The sequence below is a fragment of the Nanorana parkeri genome, unplaced genomic scaffold, assembly GCF_000935625.1.
Source record: "Nanorana parkeri isolate BGI_ZX_2015 unplaced genomic scaffold, ASM93562v1 scaffold873, whole genome shotgun sequence".
Classification (NCBI taxonomy): domain Eukaryota; kingdom Metazoa; phylum Chordata; class Amphibia; order Anura; family Dicroglossidae; genus Nanorana; species Nanorana parkeri.
Genome location: NW_017307141.1, coordinates 460,651 through 482,525, shown reverse-complemented (window position 1 = coordinate 482,525; position 21,875 = coordinate 460,651). Strand labels below are relative to the sequence as shown.

Here is a 21,875-nt window from a genome sequence, read left to right as displayed (position 1 = left end):
GTCATGAAGCTTGCTGTTTAATTCCGGGCCTCCCACCAAGGACAATAAAGGAGCCCTGAGATTTAATGGTGCAGATTTCATCAGCTTTGAGTGGAGAGCAGACGTGAAGGATTCCATATCTGGACCTATCTATTCAAGCATCTTAGTCTGGTTATACAATCCATCTACCCATCTCACGTAACCTGACAATACTCTCTCCCATTGTTCTCCACAAGGAAGTATTTTCCAGATCACTGGGACTAGCATATACTCGTATCGAACAGGACTTCACGGAGACCAGAGGAACAATGAGCCACACTTCAAGAGAGACTGCAACCAGAAGCCATTTTCCTACGAACGCTTGATAGCCACGAAGTCCTGTTACAGAATTTGTAGATCAACAACAATCTAAGCTAAGTAACTTTAGTTTATCCTCTTATAGAAACCATTGCATGTACTAGAAAGGATAGATCAGTGGGTGCATGTGTGTGTATGTAAATGTAGCAGCCCAGAATGATTTTTGTATTGTTTTGCCTGTAGCAAAGTTGTTTGTGCACGTAGCATTTTTGTATAGTAAAGCATATTTGCAGAAAATACTACTGGGTCAGTTTCCTTGCCTTTACTACAAGAATTAAAAAACATATAGCTGTAAAAGTTACCTAGCAAAACACAGAGGAATTGTATTTTCTACTATTTTACTACTGTGTCTTCTTGGTCATTTCACCTGATACAAGGCGCAATATTCTCTATACAGACTTAAACTAGAATATATATTAATTTATGAGGACAATGAAGATATATTGTTAATTAAATATGAAGGTTTCTTTTACAACCATAACCAAGTTTCTGTTCTTCCTGCTTTCACTAATTTTTACTTATAAAGAATATACACTGATACCAGACAATGTTGACATCTGGTATCATAGGATGCTGACAGCGGAGGGTATTGAAACCATATTCTCATTAATCACAGAATCACCAGAATTCAGGCATTCAATGGATCCAGGCTGTGTTTCCGGAAACAAGTGCTTGAATGCTTGTTCCACACCCAGGACTTTTTTTTTGTGCCAGCTGCTATGTGCACCTAGAGTTCCTTTGCCTCTGGTCAGTCTGTATTTGGGCCTACTTTTGCCCCCTTCTATTGCCATAGCAACAAATCAAAATGAAGAGACAGGCTGTGATCCCTGGAACACAACATTTGCAAGCCTGGGGTACAGGAAGGGGCTTTCTGCTCTGTTAAAGACATACTAAGAGGTTGTAGGCACAGAAGTGCATGGGCACACTCACATACCATGAAGTACACTGCTATTTTGCAGGAGGAATTCCAGATAAAGGGTAGATTTTTCTGGCTACTGCTTAGTTCCACTTTAAACTGACAGTTTCAAAGTACAAGTTCAAATCCTCAAACCCTTCCCCACTTACCCAAACCTAATGGGAATTTCAGTTTAATATATAATAATAATTTCTGAAACATTTATGCAAAAAACAAAAAATAGGATCATATATAAACGTGTATGGCCGTTTTGTCAGATGTAACATGTGCATAACAGAGCAGAAAGTACAGCAAAATATATAACATTTCTCTAAAAGTTCATTTTCAGTTACGCAAATAAATGTGATTTGTAGAATCTGTGAAATACTTATCAAGGTATATGCACCAAAGGAAAAATGTAATTGCAATATAATTGGGCCCAAGGTGCATATAATTATAAACAAAACATATCACGCCATGGAGAAAATATCAGTGAGAATACCCAACATCCCTAGATTCTTCAGATCTAGGGACGTAAAAGTGACACTATAAATATGCTGAGGGATTCTTTGCAGGCAGGCTTGTGTTGAGGCAGGGCAGATTAGGTGGACTGTTTTGACAAATTCCAACCAATGCTTTTTATATCAGCACACTGCTCCATCATTCATACTGACCTTGGATGATAATCATCACCTATTTTTCTTGAAATTGCTGACAGTTATACATTTTCTACAGGGATATGATACAGGATGTTTGAATTTTGGGATCAATTTACTAACACTTTTTGTATCTAATATTTTTTAATTGCTGTTTTATTTGCTGTTTTTAGTTCAATCATGTTCAATCTATCAAAAATGTTATAGCATTTTTTACTACATGCACATTATATTACTGCTTTTTTGCTATACTTTCTATGTAAAAGTCAATTTGCAATACAATAGCACAGGTTTTCTGCTAGATCTAATGCTGCCTAGTAACAATTGTAAGGTTCCATGAGATTTCTTTTGAGGGGGGCAGAAAATGGAGCTGGAGATAAAAAAAACAATACTTTAGCTAAAATACTGAGAAGGTACCTGAGAAATATAGACTTGCAATAGTTTATTACTTAACACAAAAAAAGAACGAAATAATATACCTCCTGTATATAAAAAATACAATATGTATGTGAATTTAACATTTTGATGGGAAATTAATATAACAAATGAATTAAACATAATTCTTACAGCTTGGTAATTTGTCTTCCATATATTCTGAGCCCCCCGAATGGTTCTGACACAGTGTACGATATTGTTTTAAAAATGCAAAGTCTAAAATTGAGCAATGAGACACCTGTACTGTTACCATCTAACACAACTATTACTGTCGTTTTAAGATTGCCAATACAGTTACCAGACAGTGCAAAAGTGTTTATATTTGTGCTGATAGCTGTACTTGTTTTACTAATTATCTGTGGTAATAGTCTAGTTATGCTAGCTTTCATTGTGGACAAAAGGCTCAGGACTCCCAGCAACTTTCTTCTTCTTAACATGGCTATTTGTGATTTCTTTATAGGTAAGTCTGTACAGCTACAATTTTCTGGAGATTAAGAGATACATGTCAGTATATCAGGGTTCTGGAGTTATAAAACTTAAGGTCAGGAGGTGCTTGAAAGCAAAGTGTCTATATTGCCTGCAGCAGCCAATCACATCACATGTTTTCTTACCTGCATTTGGCAACAACAACACTTCCAGTCTAGTTAGTTCCCGTTTCAACAAAATTCGGATCCGAAATTCGTTTTACGGAATTTCGTATTTCGGATATAATTCGGAAACTGCAATTCGGATTTCGGATGCTTCCGAATTTACTAATTTCAGGAAATTCGTACGAATTTCGATTTGTAACGAAACGAATCGCACATGTCTATTGACGGCCCCACAATCTTCAGTCCAGCAGGGTCTGGGTACAGCCTCCATGTCATCACCAAGGATTAGATAATCCAGATAGTTGCATAAATAGCCCACTTTAGCAGTATGTAGAGGATGCCTTGTTTGAAGAAAGAAATATATTGAGGTATAATAAAATAAAATAGGGAAAATGGATAGTAAAAGAGGGTAAACATTTCTCAATAGAGAAAAGATTTCCATCCTCCTAAAAAGCTAGGAAAAAACTGAGGCATAATGGGATTGAGTCAATCCTGTAAATGAGGTTGAACAACATGACAAGATTTTTTTTTTATCCGAAATACGAAATTCCACTGCTGCTGAGGGTTGCATTACAATACAGGCAGGAAATACGAAATCCCGTTAACGTATTTTTCTTCCGTTACGAACATTCGTTATGATGAAGTTAAAAAGCAAAAATACCTTTGTTAATATATTGGAGTTGATGGTAGTTTTTTTTTTTTACCCGAAATACGAAATTCGGATCCGAAATCCGTTAACGGAATTTCGTATTTTGGATTAAAAAAAAAATACCATCGACTCAAATATTAACAAAGGTATTTTTGCTTTTTAACTTCATCATAACGAATGTTCGTAAAGTTACGAAAATGTGACGAAACTAACGAAAATTCGTATTTCGTACGAATCCGAATTGAGTTTCAGACACGAATTACGAAATAACGGATATTCCGAAACTAAACAAATTTTTTGACGGCGCACAAGTCTAGCCGTCAATCCTCTACTAGCTTTATCAGATGTGGCCCCCTTCTCTGCCTTATCCAACTTATCCAAAGAGGAATTCCTTCAAGCTATGCTATGTTTTATGGGACAATTTGTTTACTGACTTTAAAAATAGTATGGGAAAAAAATCCTATAACACAAGAATGTCAATGTGGGTGGGGCTTATATATGGGTGGAGCACAAAGGGGCCCCATAAACTCATATTGCCCGGTGGCCCTGTGTGTTTTCAGTCCGCCCCTGTTCAGGCCTGATTTGATGCCATCTTCAGGGATAAGGTCTTTCAGACAGCTCTTTGGGCTGCAGGCTGCCTCCAGTTTGATTTTGGATGTCCCAATTGTATAGGAATAACTACTGTTCTTGTGTCCCTCAATGAATGATAAAAAAAACCGCAGGATTTTTGTACTTACCGTAAAATTAGTTTCATGAAGTTTATTAAGAGACATAGATCCCTCCCTTCTGTATTCGTGATCTACTCCTTAGTACTGAGGCGTGCTGGGAGAGGAAGGGGTTAAACCAATTTGGCCAACTGCTTGCTTGCCAGTGTCCATATTCTACTGTAGGCAGCAATATAACCCAATGATTTTAGAATAATTACTGGTCCTGTTTACCTCAATTAACTTAAAAAAATGGACTTTAAGGTAAGTACAAAAATAGTGGTTTCCTTCATGATACTTTCTTTTAGTTTTTCAGTAACATATATTTGATCTTATCTGCAAATCATGATACCTGCTTCCCTATTCTAAGAGACTGCCCAGCTATCTGTAGAGGTGTCCATACACCTTGCGATTATTGTTCGGAAATTGAACGCGATCTGGTTTTCGTACGATAATCGGTCAGTTGATGGGAAATAAATGATCACATTGGTGTACAACTGACCAAATTTCCTCGAACGGTCAGGCTGGAAAACTTTTTTTAATAGTACGAAAATCGATGGATTAGTGGCGTTTTCGTATGGAAAAAAATTGCAACATGAACACTGCACATGCACAAACAAAAATCAGTTCTGTGAATCAATGAAATCCGTCCAATTAGTATTGCTAACAAACAATTATCAACATCAACATTGGTCTGTGCATGATGGGGTATTCGAGTGAAAATCGAACGGGGGTTCGATGACGGGACTAAAGAAATCGAACGATAATTGTAAAGTGTATGGCCAGCTTAACGGAAATGTCAGCTCTCACAATCTGTGAGATAAAAAGTATGAAAGCTCCTGGTGCATGCAATGGGGCTGTCCTCAAATTCCTTTACTATTTAGTATTTTACTGACACAAGAATGTGAATATCAGGTGTTGGACATTTGATATGCACAACGTGTTTTGGGGTGTGAATTGCTACAAATTTAAGCAAAGATAAGAATGGCAGATGCATAGCCAGTGTGAAGATTGCGAATAGACATATAACATAATGGCAGTCCCCAATTTCACTTTGCTGCATGTAAATACTTTTTTTTTAAAACTATGAACCTAGTGCATGTGTTGGGCTGTTTACTGAAAACTTCTATCTATAGTTAAGGGCTGCAGTAATCCTGTATATGTGTGTCTGAGGCTGAGGAAGGGGGATTAGCTAATGGATTTCATTATTAAAATACACCTCTTCTTTAAAGCATGGCACTTGTAGCATATAGAACCAATCCTCAGGCATACATGTTAGATTGTAAGCTCCTTTGGGGCAGGTTCTATGGTAAATATTTCAAAGTACAGTATTGGTGAGCATATTAATGCAATATAAGTGAGTAGAATAAATATGACTTAGTATTGCATATTATATATATATTTGTGTGCGTTTATCAGTGTTCTTTAAAATAATATCTCCTGTCTTATCATGTAATAGGTGCCATATCTATCCCTCTGTATTCACCATACACGTTTACGAAGCAATGGAAATGGGGAAAATTTATGTGCAAGTTTTGGCTCGTTTGTGACTATTCAATGTCCACTGCTTCTGTATATAATATTGTTCTTATTAGCTGTGACAGATATTTCTCTGTCACTAAAGCTGTAAGTAAGAAATCCTTTTTTCATGTTTCTCATATGCTCACCTTTGTAACGTATTTGCAGTGGTTAGTGTGGCGTCCACCATTCAAAGATCCGTATCTGTGCATGGCGCTAAGAGACAATTTTTATTTCCATTCTGTTGTGGTGTGTTCTAGGCAACCTAACTGCTACCAATAAGTAATAAGAGAGCAATCTAAGGAAGAAGACACAAGTGTTGAATAGAATAGACTCTTGAACTTGGATTGGCTGCTGGGTGGAAGGAGCCACAGGAACTGTCTGTTAAAACAGTCTGGCAGCTGCCTGTGGCTGTTTTCATACAGCTAACCATGGAGCAAAGGAAATGTGGGGATACCTAAATGTTAAGGCTAGTGGAACAAGGAGGTTAGTTTGGAAAACAGTAGTATTTTGAATGCAGAGGATTTCTAATAATTAGTCCCCTAGATACTGGTGATAAACATATAAATAGTTTTTTTAACCCCAAAAAGCCTATTTTGGGGTTAAAAAATACTCTTGCAGTGAGGCTACTGTGCTGCAACAGTTAACTGCTCATTTATGTCTAGAGGTATGGTGAGGAGAACTTTTACTTACCTGATTCCTGCTTTCTTGGCGGTTGAAGGGGGGAAGAAGCTGCGGCCCCTGTCTTGGAGGCAGCAGGAGCAGGGATCAGCTAAGTAAAAGTCCTTTAGATACTGTAGGTTCCCTAGACAAAAACGACCAGTTAACCCATCCAGTGCAAGGGTAGCCCCACTACAGAAGGAGCTTTTTTTAACTGGAGATACATTTAAACACATAATAGTCTATAAGTACACACTGCAAAGGGTCTGAAGCTGGAACCAATAGTACTAATGAGCGAATTGGTGAATTTAATTATTTTGTTCTTGTGAAAATACAAATGCAGATATGTGCAGTCTTTATTAAATCATACAATTTGTGAACCATTTTAGCTGGGATTCCAAAACTGAGTGATTTTCTGTATATTAGAGATTGGAATATTCAGAAGGATTAAAAGGTGCTAAATTGGTAGTTTTCCTGATTGGATTATCCTTAATCGTTGGGTCTAATTTAGTACACAATATAATTTTGGTATCACCTATGTCACAATTTTTGTCTTCTCCCTGACGAATCTTTATTGCTAAAATTACAAAGTCATAAAATATACATACTTTACCAAGGACTCTGAAAATTGTGAAGAAATGTGAAACACTAACAGGGTTATTAACAAAAGGGTGAAGAGTTTGGAGAAGGCAGGAGAAGTGAACAATCTAGGCCAAAAACGCTGATTTGGAAAAATTCTCCAATTCAGCTCACTTTCCAGTTCAGTCATGTTGTCCTAGATTGTTCACTTCTCCTGCCTTCTCCAAACTCTTCAGACTTTTGTGAATAACCCCTTAAGTAGCTTAGGTACAGAAATAAAATTAGTTATGGATCCATAACAAACTGCTCTCCTAATATGCTCCAATCAGGAGGGGATCCATACATATATCCCGCTCCTGATCAGCTCATGTGAAAGGGGCCTTAGAAGCTGAGTGCATATCTTAAAGGAGAACTATGAGGTGAGTACTTTTCACTCATCCTCATAGTTCTAGCATACCTGTGACAATTAAACTGTCACAGGTCGGCTCAGTAGATCGGGAAGTGAGCGAACACATACCAGCGTTCGCTCATTTCTCGATCCTGTCACGGCTCTCTGCCATGACAGGGGAGGGACTGGATTCCCCCCTCCCCGCTCCGATCCTGCAGCGCTGACTGGCGGAACGGACGGGGGAGGGGGCGGGTACAGCTGGCTCTGCCTCTAGATAGGCAGAGCCAGCTGTCACTCACGCAGCTGGGCGGATCCAGACATAATTGTTGGGATCCGCTTCAGCTGCGGCGTCTCAGTATACCGCGAGCTGTATACTGAGCTTAGGGTGACGGGAGGACGCTAGTTTGTGTCCTCCCGTTACCCTAAGGAGAACTATGGAGAAAAGCCCTAACCCCATAGTTCTCCTTTAAAGATCAGTTGATATTTTTCTGTAATAGAGTCTTTAAAACACAGGTGAATGTGCATGTCTTGCAGAGATGTACTGCATATGTTTTTTATTGTTTTTTGTTTGTTTATTTTGCCCTGACATATACTTTAATATGTAAAAACTCTAATTTTGTTTGTAGGTATAGCAGAAGCACTGCCTCAGATATGTTCCTGGTAGGCAAGAATCTGTATCTGCCACATGACCATAACAAATCTATTTAATTTAATTAAAAAGTGAGATGAAGTGTTTTCTAATGTTTTTAAATTATTTCCTTGTAGGTCTTATATCGTTCATCACAGAATAAAAAAAGTCATGCTGTTTTAAAGATGGCTATAGTGTGGATACTCTCATTCCTTTTATATACACCAGCCATTTTTATTTTTGATAAAAATGATCCAGAATATATTTGTTCAGTGGGATTTAATAGTAAATCAATGTTCCTTTTAGCTTCATCATGCTTAGACTTTTTTGTGCCGTTTATCGGTATTTCATTCTTTAATTTGAGCATTTACTGGAATATTTTGAAACGGAGTAGGAAAAAATCCCAGCCTTCTAAGCATCAATCATTGGATGATGAGGGACATGAGGAACCTTACGTCATTGCAACAGAAAATACTGCTTCTCCACTAAAGACTGAAGAAAAAGTTAAGAGACTGAAGGACTCTGTCATGCAATGGTTCAACAAGAAGGATCCTGCCTTTTCCAAAAATTATTCAATGACTGATGCTAATTTAATTCGTCTTTCTCGGGATAAGAAAGCAGCCAAGTCTCTTGCAATCTTGGTTTTTGTTTTTATTTTGTGTTGGGCCCCATACTCAATTATGGCTGCCTGCCGGGAATATTGCTACCAGCAATATGTCAGTGATGTCACAACCTGGTTGCTATGGATTAATTCAGCCATTAACCCTGTTCTCTATCCCTTGTGCCACAAGAGTTTTAAAAGGGCATTCTATTTGACTGCTAAAAAGTTTGGCAGTTTTTTCAAAAGAAATATCTAGCATTTTAGCAAATGTGTTCATATTGTACATCTGGTTTCACTACTTGAGACTAAGGGATTGATTTACTAAAGGAAAATAGGCTGTCCTCTTTGCAAGGGAATTTGCACTTTGCAGGGGAAGCTACCTTTAGCTTAGGGAATTAGTGACATTTCACTATACAAAGACTACCCGATAATGTGCAAGGAATCTGTCTTTTAGCTTGCCCATGATTGGATGACAGAACTCAGCTGAGCTTCACCTTATTCACTAAACAAAGGGGAAACTTCCCCTGTAAAGTGCAAATGTCCTGTAATGTGAGCAGCCAATTTGCCTTTAGTAAATCAACCCCTAAATTGCTGCGTCAGCCTACCATCCTTTCCCCTACATAGTGTGTTACCTACTAGAGCTTGTATAAGCGATTGTTGTGAGGGCATTAAAATAACCACTGTCTAGTTTTCAATATATGCACAGACACATTACCCCTGTTATTTGTGTAAACATGGAGCATGTATGAGTAGAATGGATAACCTTGCGATTAGGGATGTTCAGATACCAAGTATGTACTGGGTACAAGTACAAGTACATGTACAGGTACTTTTCCAGCTCTAAGACTAGACTAGAGAAAAATGTAGGAGGCAGCTGTCATTTTTAAGGAGCATACGGAGCTCCTGGGATTTGTACATCCCTGTTTTAATGTATGATTTTTTTAAAAATAAATATATATAAGGGTAGCACCAATACCATTTTTTCAAGTACAAGTACTGATGCTTGTCCAAGTACTTTCAGATACAAGTACTGATACATTGTATTTACATGTGACAGTTTTTCTAAAACAATAGAGACTAATGATTTCAGGACAGTGGTGGAGCGCCAGAGCTAGGTTCCAGCTGCAACCGCTGCAACCCTGGTAGTTCTCGTGAAAATGCCAAGTATCAGCACTGGTATCTGAACATCCTTACTTGCGATGCAACAACCTAAGAAACCTCAGCCAGCTGAACTAGACATTGTTGAACAGCTCTATAATATCAGCTATTGGAAGTGCAGAGCTTAACATCCAATTGAGTTGAGACACTTGCATAACCTATTCTACAAGTTCACTAACTGATGCTTTTTAAGCACCCAACAAAATTCATCTATACACATTTTTTAACCGGAAAATTTAACAGTTGGAATGGAAGGGCATATGAAATCTTTTAACCTATTTATCTCCTATAGGTTATGTGGATTGCTGTACTTGATTATTTTTCATCTGTTTAATAAAACATTTTTTTTTAAAATGTATCTGCTAACTAATATGCGCAGCCTAAGCATCATAACACCAAAAAAGCTGCTAAACCTACATACACCATTTAGTAAATTGACAAAGACAGTTATTAGGATGTAATGTAATCTATAAAATTACTTCTTTTAAAACAACCTAGTAGAATATATAGAGTGTATTCAGAAAGTATTCAGACCCCCTTCACTTTTTGTTATGTTGCAGCCATACTACAGTTCTACAGTTGTTTAAATTCTTTTTTTTTTCCTTAATCTACACTCAGTACCCTGTAATGACAAAGTGAAAACAGAAATTTAGAAATGTTTTCAAATGTATGATAAAGGCAAATCTGATTTTCCACATTGGCATAAGTATTCAGACCCTTTGCAAAAACACTTGAAATTTAGTTCAGGTGCCTCCTATTTCTCTTGATTATTGCTGAGATGTTTCTACGCCTTGATTGGAGTCCACCTGTGGTAAATTAAATTGATTGGACATGATTTGGAAAGGCACACATCTCTCTATAGAAGGCATACTGTATCAGAGCAAAAGCCATGAGGTCAAAGGAACTTCCTGCAGAACTCAGAGACAGGATTATTGCAAGGCACAGATCTGGGGAAGGCTACAAAAAATGTCTTCTGCACTGAAGGTCCCCAAGAGCACAGTGGCCTCCATAATTCTCAAAGTTTGGCACAAACAGGACTCTTCCAAGAGCTGGTTGCCCAGCCAAACTGAGGAAGGGCCTTAGTAAGAGAGGTGACCAACAACCCGATGGTCACTTTGACTGAACTCCAGAGATCCTGTGTAGAGCTGGGACAAAGTTCCAGGACAACTATCACTGCAGCCCTCCACGGATCTGGCCTTTATGGCAGAGTGCCTAAACGGAAGCCTCTGCTCAGTGCAAAGCACATGAAAGCCTGCTTGGAGTTTGCAAAAATGCACCTGAAGGACTCTAAGGCTGTGAGGAACAAGGAGTAGAAACGTCTCAGCAATGATCAAGAGAAATTGGAGGCACCTGAGCTAAAGGGTCTGAATACTTATGCCAATGTGATATTTGCATTTTCCTTTTTCATACATTTGCAAACATTTCTAAAATTCTGTTTTCACTTTGTCATTACGGGATACTGAGTGTAGATTAATGAGAAAAAAAATAAACAACTGTAGTATCAGGCTACAACATAACAAAATTAGAAAAAGTGAAGGGGGTCTGAATACTTTCTGAATGTACTGTATAATCATACATCTGACACTAATCATGTGATGCAAAATTTGTGCTCAGATGCTAAAACTATGTGCAAACATAAATATTTCACACAAAAAATACAAAAATGAATATTGTTTTTTGTTCAGTGAGTACCTGTTTTATCCTTAATTGCATATAGTAAGGTATTACTTATTTTCTCGTTCAATTTTCTTGCAAGGAGTGCTTTAGTCTTAGACCATCTATTTGAGTCACAGAAGGGTTTTCTCTATTTTATCCAAAGGGAGTTCCGCTTTTGTGTGGCTTGTGCTACACCACAATGACATGTCCCCCCATTATTTTGCTCTGAATGCCATAAGCCAGTCACCATTACTTTGTACAGAAGGCCATCTCTGCCCTCCACCAGCATTTGGAATTGGATAAGTCAGAGGAGGAATACAAGAATGAGGAGGGTTGGGGTGTTGGTGATTAGTGATGAGCTCGGGCGTGTTCGCAAGCGCCTTGTGCCGAGCCCGCCAGGAAGCCGTCAGCGCGCAGCGCCAATCACAGGCACTGAGACATTTTCCGATCTCTGCAGCTGCGGACCGGGAACATCTCTCAGTGCCTGTGATTGGCGCTGCGCGCTGACGGCTTCCTGGCGGGCTCGGCACGAGGCGCTTGCGAACACGCCCGAGCTCATCACTATTGGTGATGTTGGATTACTGATAGTGAGGAGGAAAAGGAAGGTTGGGTTGCTGGTGGGGAGAAGGAGGCAAGTTGGCTGTGCTGGCAGTGAAGAAGAGGGACAAATTTGGGGGGCTTTGGGGGCACCACTCCTCCCTAATACAAGGGGAAAATCAAGAGATCTTTTGCCACCATCCAGGAGGGAGCCCAATATGTTGCACTTTGAGGAGGCTGTGCAAAGAAACTCTAGGTTGGCTGTATCACTCGTATTGGAGGCATAGCTGCAGGCAGTAAACCAATGGCCATAGGCTGCCTGATCTTCCACAAAACAGGGAAAAGCACAGGCAGCAGCAAATGGAGAGGGGAAATCTTATGGCCAGGGGAAAGGACATGTAGCAGCAAGTCGGTGTACAATCCTACAGCCATAGTCTGCCTGCCCTTCACTAAATCAGGGTTTCTGTTTTGTTGAGGTACATTTCATTTTCTTTTCCTATTACATTTACAGGGTTATTAACAAAAGAGTGAAGAGTTTGGAGAAGGCAGGAGAAGTGAACAATCTAGGACAACATAGCTAAACTGAAAAGTGAGCTGAATTGGAGAATGTTTCCAAATCAGCTATTTTGGCCTATATTGTTCACTTCTCCTGCCTTCTCCAAACTCTTCACCGTTTTGTCAATAACCCTGTTTTTTTTCCCCAGGTTTTTGGCAGCATACAGTTGTTGCTGACACAGGCAAAGCTGCCTTTTGTTTCCAGCTCGTCAATGCATACTTGTGCAGTAAAGTTGTGTGCACCAAAGTACTACATATTTATCCCCCACTTTTTTTTCATTGTAAGCTAATCCCGGTGATGATGAAGCAAACACTGGCAGGGATGGCCTTTTTTTTTAAATAAAAAAAAAGGACATCAAAAAATAGCAGCCAGCAGCAATTACAAAATATGTCCTTTGAAAATACACATGCAGTTACCTAGCTGTAACATGCATGTGGACTTAGAGAAAGGCTGTACGACTGTATGACTGAATGCCTGTTATGACTGTAGACAGTGCATGTAGAGAGGCTGCATGACACACATTGGCAGCATTTTTCTCTCAAAAGGACAGTCATGAAGGATATACATGTACAAGTACCTACACCAGTGCTTGCAGTCCCTACACTGTCCCTGTGCACTCCCTATCCCTTCCCTATTCCTTTTTTCCTTTTAAGCACATTTTCAATATGGTTGCTAGGAACCGTGTCTATTTATAGTGAGGGGATGGCACATAAGAAACCCCATATTATTAGCTATTTTAATCTGCCTGATCTAGGTTCAGGGCTAGGAAGTGTGTTATTTGTAGTTGGATGATATGACAGCGAATGGCCACATTAATGGTTTACCTCTTTAGCAGGAAGATTAGAGACAAAATCACCTCATGCCATTATTCTCCATAGGCAGGACACTAAACTGAATAGGGGGAGACTGCCTGACATACACTGAATAATGAATGTACAAGTTGAATGATAAAAGCATCTCCTGTGATCTACAGTAACTGATCAAAAACAATTAGAGTCACCTACCTATTAGAAGCGATGTGGGCACTCAAAGGGCACAATTATATTGTCTACATTACTTGTCTACTACATATACAGTATGTGTGTGTTTGTGTGTTAGCACTTTTCCAATCACCATTGGCATACCTGAGAATTTTCTGAGTGCACCCCAAAATTGCAGCCCCTGATGCTGTGACCATGATTGCTGCCTAACCTCTGTTTTGCAATATATTATTTTCATGTTTCATATGTTGAAAAGGAAAAGATACATAGCCTCAAAAATGATTCAGCATTCAAATAACTGTCTGCCAGGAAGATAAGTGTTCTAATTTTTTGCTCTCTTATAAACTTTAATATGAGCCATTGCCTGCTAGGTGTATATTCCAATGTTTGCCTTCCAGGGAAATGTTTATACTAGGGCTGGTAATGATTAAAATGTTCGTGTTCGATTAATCAAATTTTTTTAAATCGATTAGTCGATTAATTTCGATTAATTATAACGCACATACAGATCCAACTACATTGGCCTATACACATATAGCACAGCAATGAAGTAATGAAATGAACTAGCATCACACTAATCCAACACGTTGTTAATCTCACGTGCCCCACTCAATATGGCCGCCACTTGAGTGGGGCAACTCAGAATAATAACGTGCTGGATTAGTGTGATCCTAGTTCATTTTAATACTTCATTGCTGTGCTGTATGTGTATAGGCCAATGCCTTGGCTGGCGCTCATGCAGATAGTTTATTAGGCAAACTCAGCGGCCCAAGTGGCTCTGTCGGCTAACGAAGGGGGGAGGAGTTCGTTGATGTCACGGACATCGACGTCACCGGACTCCTCCCCCTTCGCTTCGTTAGCCGTCACGGACATCGACATCACCGGACTTCTCCCCCCTTCCCTTCGTTAGCTGACGGAGCCACTTGGGAAAGGGGGGAGGAGTCCGGTGACGTTGATGTCCGTGACGTCACTGGATCGCCGACGGGACTCCCGGAAGCCGGCGGAGAGGTGAGTGTTTTCATTAGCGATCAAAATAATTTTAATCAATCAAAAAGTTTAACGATTAATCGAGAAATTAATCTTTAATTTCCACAGCCCTAGTTTATACTGATTTGTTGGCTGCCAGATAAGATGGCTATCTCAGTGTACTACCTGCAAAGCCATACTGGGAGGAAAAAAGCAGCTCTGGAACATAAAAATACCTAGCCAGTGTTCACGATCAGTAGGGGCATTCAGCCTTTCTTAGTGGCAATCTGGCCTTAACTAGGCTCGACAACTCACTGACGCAACAGTGACAAGGCAAACATTTTTTATTAGGGCCAGGACAAGCCCGAAGAAAGATAAATATCACCGTGGTAAAACAGCTCAAGAACACAGTTGGTATTTGTTCCCCTAAAGTGCCTGTGCAAGCTCCGGCCAGAACACACTAGCCTAGACAAGAGAAAAATGCTGTCAATTTAATGGCAAAGATAGTAGTAACACAAAATCCCCACATTACCAAACTATGCCACTAGCAATGTCGCCTATCCTATAGTGCTTAATCCCTATCTTATACTACTGGTCAGTGGAAGAAAAAATATACAGTCTGCCAGTGGTGGGGCCCATAACTCTTGTAGAAGTGCTTACTCTTAATGTGACTGTATTTTGAAATGCACTGGAAAACCTGAAAGCCTCTGGGCCGGATTTTCCAAAGGCAGCAAAGTCTCAAGGCAGCTAACAAGCAAGATTATCACAAGTACAGGTGACCAAAAGGTCTCTCACCACTGATGTTATGTAGGTGTCCTGGGGTCAGCAATCCAGACAAGGGGTGGCCAGACAAGGGGTCACTCCACAATCTGGGCTCCCCTCACAACCTTGCACATATTGGATTACCAGTCTTCTCCCTTTTCTCACAGTACAGCACAGTGCAACACAGCAGCTTGTGGCTCTTTCTGATTCTCCCTGCAGGCTTGTGGTTCTACTACTCAGATCTCAGGCAGTACAATCTCTCTTCCTCAAGTCCACAGCAGTCTCTCCATCTCTGTATCATGGCTCTCCTTCCTGCTAGCTTCTTTGCACTGTTTAATTTAGTGGTAGAAGACAGTAGAATAAGATCTGAAGTGGCCCATTAAGGGGCTGTTGGCAAGGGCTACACCATTATTTGTGAACATGACAAACTATCCAAATTTGGTAAGCCAGTAATTATTTTATAATGTCACCTCAGCTGATAGAACCAGAGGCAGAAGGTATAGGCTACCTTTAGTAGTAGTAACATGGAAAGTTTTTTTTAATGAGATACACTCTTCATACTGGCCAAGTATATACCTTGGTTCTCAACTATTTCCATTCCATGTTTAGGTGTCTGCCAGAGCTAATCTGAAAGCGATACCACCCTTGTACAGACCATGCAGCATTGTGGTGTTGGTGGTGGTGTTGGTGGTGGGGGTGGTGGGGGTGATTAATCTACTGAACAGGGTACAGGGACTCAGTATAGTTATTTTCTGGACTTACATATGTGTTGTTATCTTAATGTATTACTATAAACTGTGCATAACCTTCAGATAAAAATTCCAAAGGGAAATATGTGTAATATCCAATTTCCTTCAACCTGCATGTAATTAAGCAAAATTAGATATCTGCAGTTTTGGCATTTCCCTTGTGCATTAATGGCTCGAAGCAGAACACAGTATGATTAAGCCTGTTTGTTTAAAGACAGTATAAAAACCTTGTAATGGTACACCTATGTGGCTTCAGCTCAGAATCAAGAGTTCATCCAAAAGGACTAACATGCTTCAGGATTGCTGAAATGCTTAACTGTATCACATTAGTCAGTTAACCAAACTCATTTGTTCTATGCATGGCTTGTAACAGAAAGCATCTTCTTGAAGACTGTTTTTGCTACAATGGAACTTTACAGACTATATAATGAGACTGGCATTGATTTGCTTAATTTTAATGAGACTGATACCCTAGAGATACAGTTTTCAGACTCAATGAAACTCGTGATAATCCTGCTTATCTCTTTAATTATTGTGTTCACAGTTCTTGGTAATATTTTGGTTATGTTAGCTTTCATTGTGGATAAAAGGCTTCATACTCAAAGCAACTTCTTTCTTCTGAATTTAGCCATATGTGATTTCATCATAGGTAAGTAAAGTTTATGCAGTACAATACTACCTATATAATAACATACAGGCAAGTTAAAGAAGACCTTGCACTGTTATTCAGCTTCTTTCCTACCTATAGAAAAAAAAAACCAAAATAAGGCAGAAGCAAAAGTTTTAAGTCCTCCCAAATGAGATGGGAGAGAGGGACAACCTTTCGCACAAAGTGTGTAGGGAAAGGACATAACCCTCAGTTATGTGCACCATGAAGAATTAATAAGCAAACAAGGATTGTCCAAACCCTCTAGTACTTTTTCCATCACTAGATTTGCTTTATACTGGCTCTTCAAAAAAAATAATGCAATAATAAAAAGGTTTATGTAAAAGGATTACTGTAGTAAAACACTTTGGGTAGTTATCGGGTGCATTTATTATAGAGTTCCATATACATCAGTCCAAAAAAAACAAAAAAAAAACCATACAGCGTTGAGAGGGGTCATGTGGCTTCAAGGGCAACATTAAAAATACACAAATCCTTTAAATATTGTGTTTGGGGGAGTTCTATGTTTTCATGGAGAGTTTCAGTGACAGCGTACACTGGCGGCATGTATTTGGCTGTGGAAGTTTTTTTTTTTTCCAATTAGCTTCACTTACATACAGCTGCAGCAGCACCCCAATCTGGATAATTTCAGATAGTTTTAGCAGAAGCATATGCTTTTTCATCAAAGGTAAAAAACTCGCTTTGACAGCCAGAAACTGGCCAGTAATTTGTTAAAACTGGCCCTGTTCTCACTGATGCAAATCTGTCCTGTTGCTGGCCAATTACTATCTCTCAAATCAGTTTACTAAATGTGAGATTGTAGTCCATCACAGGAATGATTTTGGAGGGGTGACTACTTTACAACACACACAGGGACCATGGAGAAGAAATGTAGCCACCCTCCAGAAGGAAGGACAGTGTCAGCACCAATTCGGAGATGATTTGAAGATTTACAGCTGAGTGATACACAAATAAGATACATTTTATAGTTAAGGTACCTTGGATGTATTTTTAAGATTTAACTCCTGGGTTTAGTGCCACTTTGCTGTAATGTTTTAAAAATATTAACATTTCTATTCAGGTTGCATAGTATAGCTCTCGCTATATGGTTCACACAGTACAAAGAGGTCTGCAAGGATTGTCCCTATAATGAGGCAGTTTGGGGCCTCAGGCAGTATCTCATTGGGTCATGTGGGGGGCTGCCCCCTTTCTGGCTAGAGCCTCTCAGGTTGCTAAGAGTTGTTAGCAACTTGAGATACTCTGGCCGGTGTCCCGCCCAGCTCGTGGCAACCAATGACATCAGTGAGCTAGGCGGGACTTTGGGGGATGCCCCCCCATAACTTGCACTGCCAAAATTCCCCCCAATCCATCCCCCCACCTCAGGTGGTAATTAGTCCAGGGACAGTCTGTGAATAAGCAACGGGAGAGGGGGGGTGGACAAATGACACTGCAGCTTAAATGAATGAGAGCTGTAGTTCTCAAAGACGCAGAGCCAGAAGTAGAGAGCCAGGTATACTATCCAGCTTGAAAGAAAGTATAAATACATAAATAAATATAAATATACAGCTATACCTAAATGGTATACACCTCATGAGACTTAACTTTTTTACACTGCAGTTTTCTTTTTATTTTGCTTTTAGTTCTGCTTTAAAAGAGAACTATAGCCAAACCTTTTTTTGGCTTTAGTTCGCTTTTGGGTCACAGCAGGACATTTACTAATATCCTCCTGTGACCCAAAGTCAGCATATGGCGGGCATATAGCCCACTATATGCTGACAGCACAAATCTGCGCTGCAGCCAGGAATTTTCCCAACAAAATTTGTCTGGATCCACTTTGCTTCTTCATTGACAGCTGGCTAAGTCTCTCTAGAGCCAGAGCCAGCTGTGCCTGGCCCCTCCCCTGTCTGTCCCTCCAATGGGTGCTGAAGAAACAGAGAGGGGAGGGGGAAAATCATTGCAGGGAGTGGTAGCGACCAGCGGTTTGTTATCGCTTGGTTCTCGAGCTATAAAGCCGGCAAGCGACAGCTGCAGTGTCACACACCGGCTCAAACTATTTAGAAGAGTATATTTTACTCTCCCAATAGTTCTACTTTAAAGTGCTTCTACTGCTTGTTAATAATAAGTAAATACTTTAGTGTGCATAGTCTGGGCAGAAGTTGACTTCAATGTATTATGATTATAGATATTTGAGATATATTTATACTGTACATGTTTTTTTCCAGGAGTGTTTGTCAGTCCTTTGTATGTCCACTACTTGCTAACAGGAAAATGGGTGTTTGGAAGATACCTTTGCAAACTCTGGTTAATCTGTGATTATACAATGTGCACAGCTTCAGCATTCAATATTGTTCTGATCAGTTATGACAGGTTTCTCTCTGTAACAAAGGCTGTAAGTATGCACGGAGCTATTAGAATGTCTATGGATTTTCTTAGTCTTTTTCAACATTTCCTTTTCTTATCTGGCAGGTACTCTATCGTTCCTTCCAAAAAAACCACACACAGACAGTCCTCAGAATGGCTGCGGTCTGGGTAATGTCTTCCTTGCTGTACAGTCCAGCCATTCTGTTTTGGAAAAGTGTTTTCAGTACAACGGATGTGGCTGACAGCTCATGCTCAGCTGATTTTTATGAAACCTGGTATTTTAATTTGATAACATCATGCTTTGATTTTATCCTTCCACTAATAAGCATTTCCTATTTTAATTTGACAATCTACTGGAACATATCTAAACGCAGCAGAAGGAAAACATTATATTCTATTCCTCTTGCTTCGGAAGCAAAAAAGAAACATGTTATGCCATTTATCATATCAACCAATCTAGTTTTATATTCCATGCAGCAAAACAGGGAAAAAAATACTGCATTTCCAATTTGAAAGAGAAATCCCCGACGATGTCTTCAGACTAGTCAAAATACTTGCTCCTCATCTTCACAAGCTGGCATTGTGCTTCATCCTCTCAATGTCCATGTCATGAAACTCTCTAGGGACAAGAAAGTGGCTAAATCCTTGACAGTTCTGGTTTCAGTGTTTGTTATATGCTGGGCCCCATATACTTTGCTAGTCACCATACGAACCGCCTGTCGTGGCTACTGTAAAGTATCATATTGGTTCGAGGCTGTCACCATTTGGATGTTGTATTTGAATTCTGCTGTTAACCCTATATTGTATCCACTTTGTCATAAAAAATTCAGAGATGCTTTCACCATTATTTTACAAATGCATTTCTGAGAGACTTCACATGTTTCAGCTAGTTTCTGAAAAATGTAAAGGCTTCAATACTGTACTAAATTTTAAAGTGTAACTCCATTTATGTTGAGAAAAACCCTCTGTGTGATTAATGTACATTGCAAGACTTTTAACAAACTTAGTTTCAGATCTCTACCCTTTCCTGTTCTTAATGGAAAAGGCTGTTTATTTCACCATGTCTTTCCTGACCAATTCCTAAATGGGAGAATCTGGTTCATCATAACCACATGGTGAAATCTCCATGCTCTGATGAAAAAAGCTGCAGTGTTGGCATCCCTTTAGAAGTAGTTAATCTTTAGCAAGTATCTCACCAAAAATTACATTTCTATTGCCTAATGTGTGACTTGTATCTTAGTGCAGTAAGTTCCAAGTACCATACGCACTTGTGCGGTCTTACAGTTCAAAAAAAGGGCATTTGTGGTGCTCAAGGTGACCGCACGGATGGCGCCGTGCAAACACTAGTAATAAGTTCCAAACAGCATCGCTGTGTCGCTCTGATGAAGGATCCCTGCGAGGATCCGTAACATTAGCACTATATGACATTATGTGACATCCTTCATTGAATAAATAGATCAATGTAATATTGATACTTGACTTTCCAAGTGTGTGCCGATGAAATCCTGGAACTTGTGCAGACATCTGAGAAAGTCAGCGAGCTAATCACACAAGCAAGAAATTACATTTCTGGGGACCAAATGGTGTGGGTCACCATATTGCATTGAATTTGTTTTTACAGTTTTAGAAAATTACAGTTGCTTCAGATTGAAATGGAAATAATTTTTTTTTAAACTTTAAATTAGAAAATGGCTTGTGTAGCAATTTATATGCTATATTTTTTTAACAAAAGTGGAGTTTCCCCTTGAAGATGAACTGCAGGTATATATAAAAGACAAAAATGAATACAGCTCTTTATTCATTATAGTGAAAGTAAACCTTAAAAAGAAAAAAAAGGTGTGTCCCTGGGACTTTTAGCCACAATGTGTTATTATGCACAGCCAGCATATTAGCACAATATAGTGGACTTACCTGACAAACTGATTCCATCCAGTGATGCACTTCTTCCTCACTGGTGCTTTCATCTTCTTCTGGGTTTTGAGTCATCGGCCGATTGATTGGCCGGGCTCTAATGACATAACTCCTGAACATGCACACGGGTCTTTGCACTGAGCTGTGCATGTGTGGCTCAGCGCACATCTATCCTTTAGATTTACCAACAACTATGTAGTACTACAGCCTGCATGAATCTAAACTAAATAAATTGGTGAGGCAGACTCTTGCACTACATAGATGTTGGTAAATATAAGGGACATTGCACAAAGACTGTAGAGCAGGGGTGCCCATTAGGTCGATCGCGATCTACCAGTCGATCGCAAAGTGATCCCTGGTAGATCGCGATGTCCTGTTCTCCTGTCGTGGGGCTTCTCTGGATCCCCGCTGCTCTCCCCCATCTGTATGCAGCGGGGATCCGAGAAGTGAACGAAGCGCTGCTGGCGGCGGCGGCGCTATCACAGCAGCACGCCGAGCGGTAAGGAGAGAGAGAGAGCCGCTCGGCCTGGATCTGACAGCCGGTGGCTCTCTCACTGCACATGCTGCTGTGACAGTGGCTCCGTCCGAATGACCTCCCGCGGCTGAAGTGCTTTCCTCACTTCTCCTCGGATCCCCGCTGCCTCTGCATGGGAGAGCAGCGGAGATCCAGAGAAGAAGCTGAGCCCCCCTGTGTGCGTGGCCGAGCGGCAGAGGATCGGTACATATCAGTGATATGTACCAATCCTCTGTGCAGGACAAACACTGGAGCGATCAGCTGATTACTCCAGTGTTTGTAAATAACTGAGGACACATAGTACTATGTATTCCCAGTTATGAATGAACAGGATGTGATTTACATCACTTCCTGTTCATTCATGAGTTTCTCAATGGGGAGTTGCACTCTGTACAGAGGCCCCTCCCCATTCAGAAACAGCTTGATAGTAAATATTTTTT

At 39.9% G+C, this 21,875-nt stretch overlaps 2 protein-coding genes across 2 annotated transcripts in view; both read left to right on the top strand.

The window, feature by feature from the left end:
• LOC108794602 (histamine H3 receptor-like) overlaps positions 1-16,310 on the top strand; it is a 47,619-nt gene extending 31,309 nt beyond the window's left edge. The window contains exons 5-7 of the mRNA XM_018565680.1: positions 12,695-12,792; positions 15,864-15,980; positions 16,260-16,310. Coding sequence (XP_018421182.1) covers positions 12,695-12,792; positions 15,864-15,980; positions 16,260-16,310 — 266 coding nt within the window. The remainder of the gene's footprint in view (positions 1-12,694; positions 12,793-15,863; positions 15,981-16,259) is intronic.
• A 98-nt stretch (positions 16,311-16,408) lies between these two features.
• LOC108794601 (histamine H3 receptor-like) lies at positions 16,409-19,523 on the top strand. The gene is made up of 3 exons (XM_018565679.1): positions 16,409-16,652; positions 18,872-19,038; positions 19,116-19,523. The coding sequence occupies exons 1-3, from the start codon at positions 16,409-16,411 to the stop codon at positions 19,521-19,523; spliced, it is 819 nt and encodes a 272-aa protein (XP_018421181.1).
• Positions 19,524-21,875: the final 2,352 nt, after the last annotated feature.

Coding starts and splice junctions, on each gene's coding strand:
- LOC108794601 (XM_018565679.1), top strand. CDS start 16,409: ATGGAACTTTACAGACTATATAATGAGACTGGCATTGATTTGCTTAAT. Junction 16,653..18,871: donor CATATGTGATTTCATCATAG/GTAAGTAAAGTT, acceptor GTTTTTTTCCAG/GAGTGTTTGTCAGTCCTTTG. Junction 19,039..19,115: donor TTCTCTCTGTAACAAAGGCT/GTAAGTATGCAC, acceptor CTTATCTGGCAG/GTACTCTATCGTTCCTTCCA.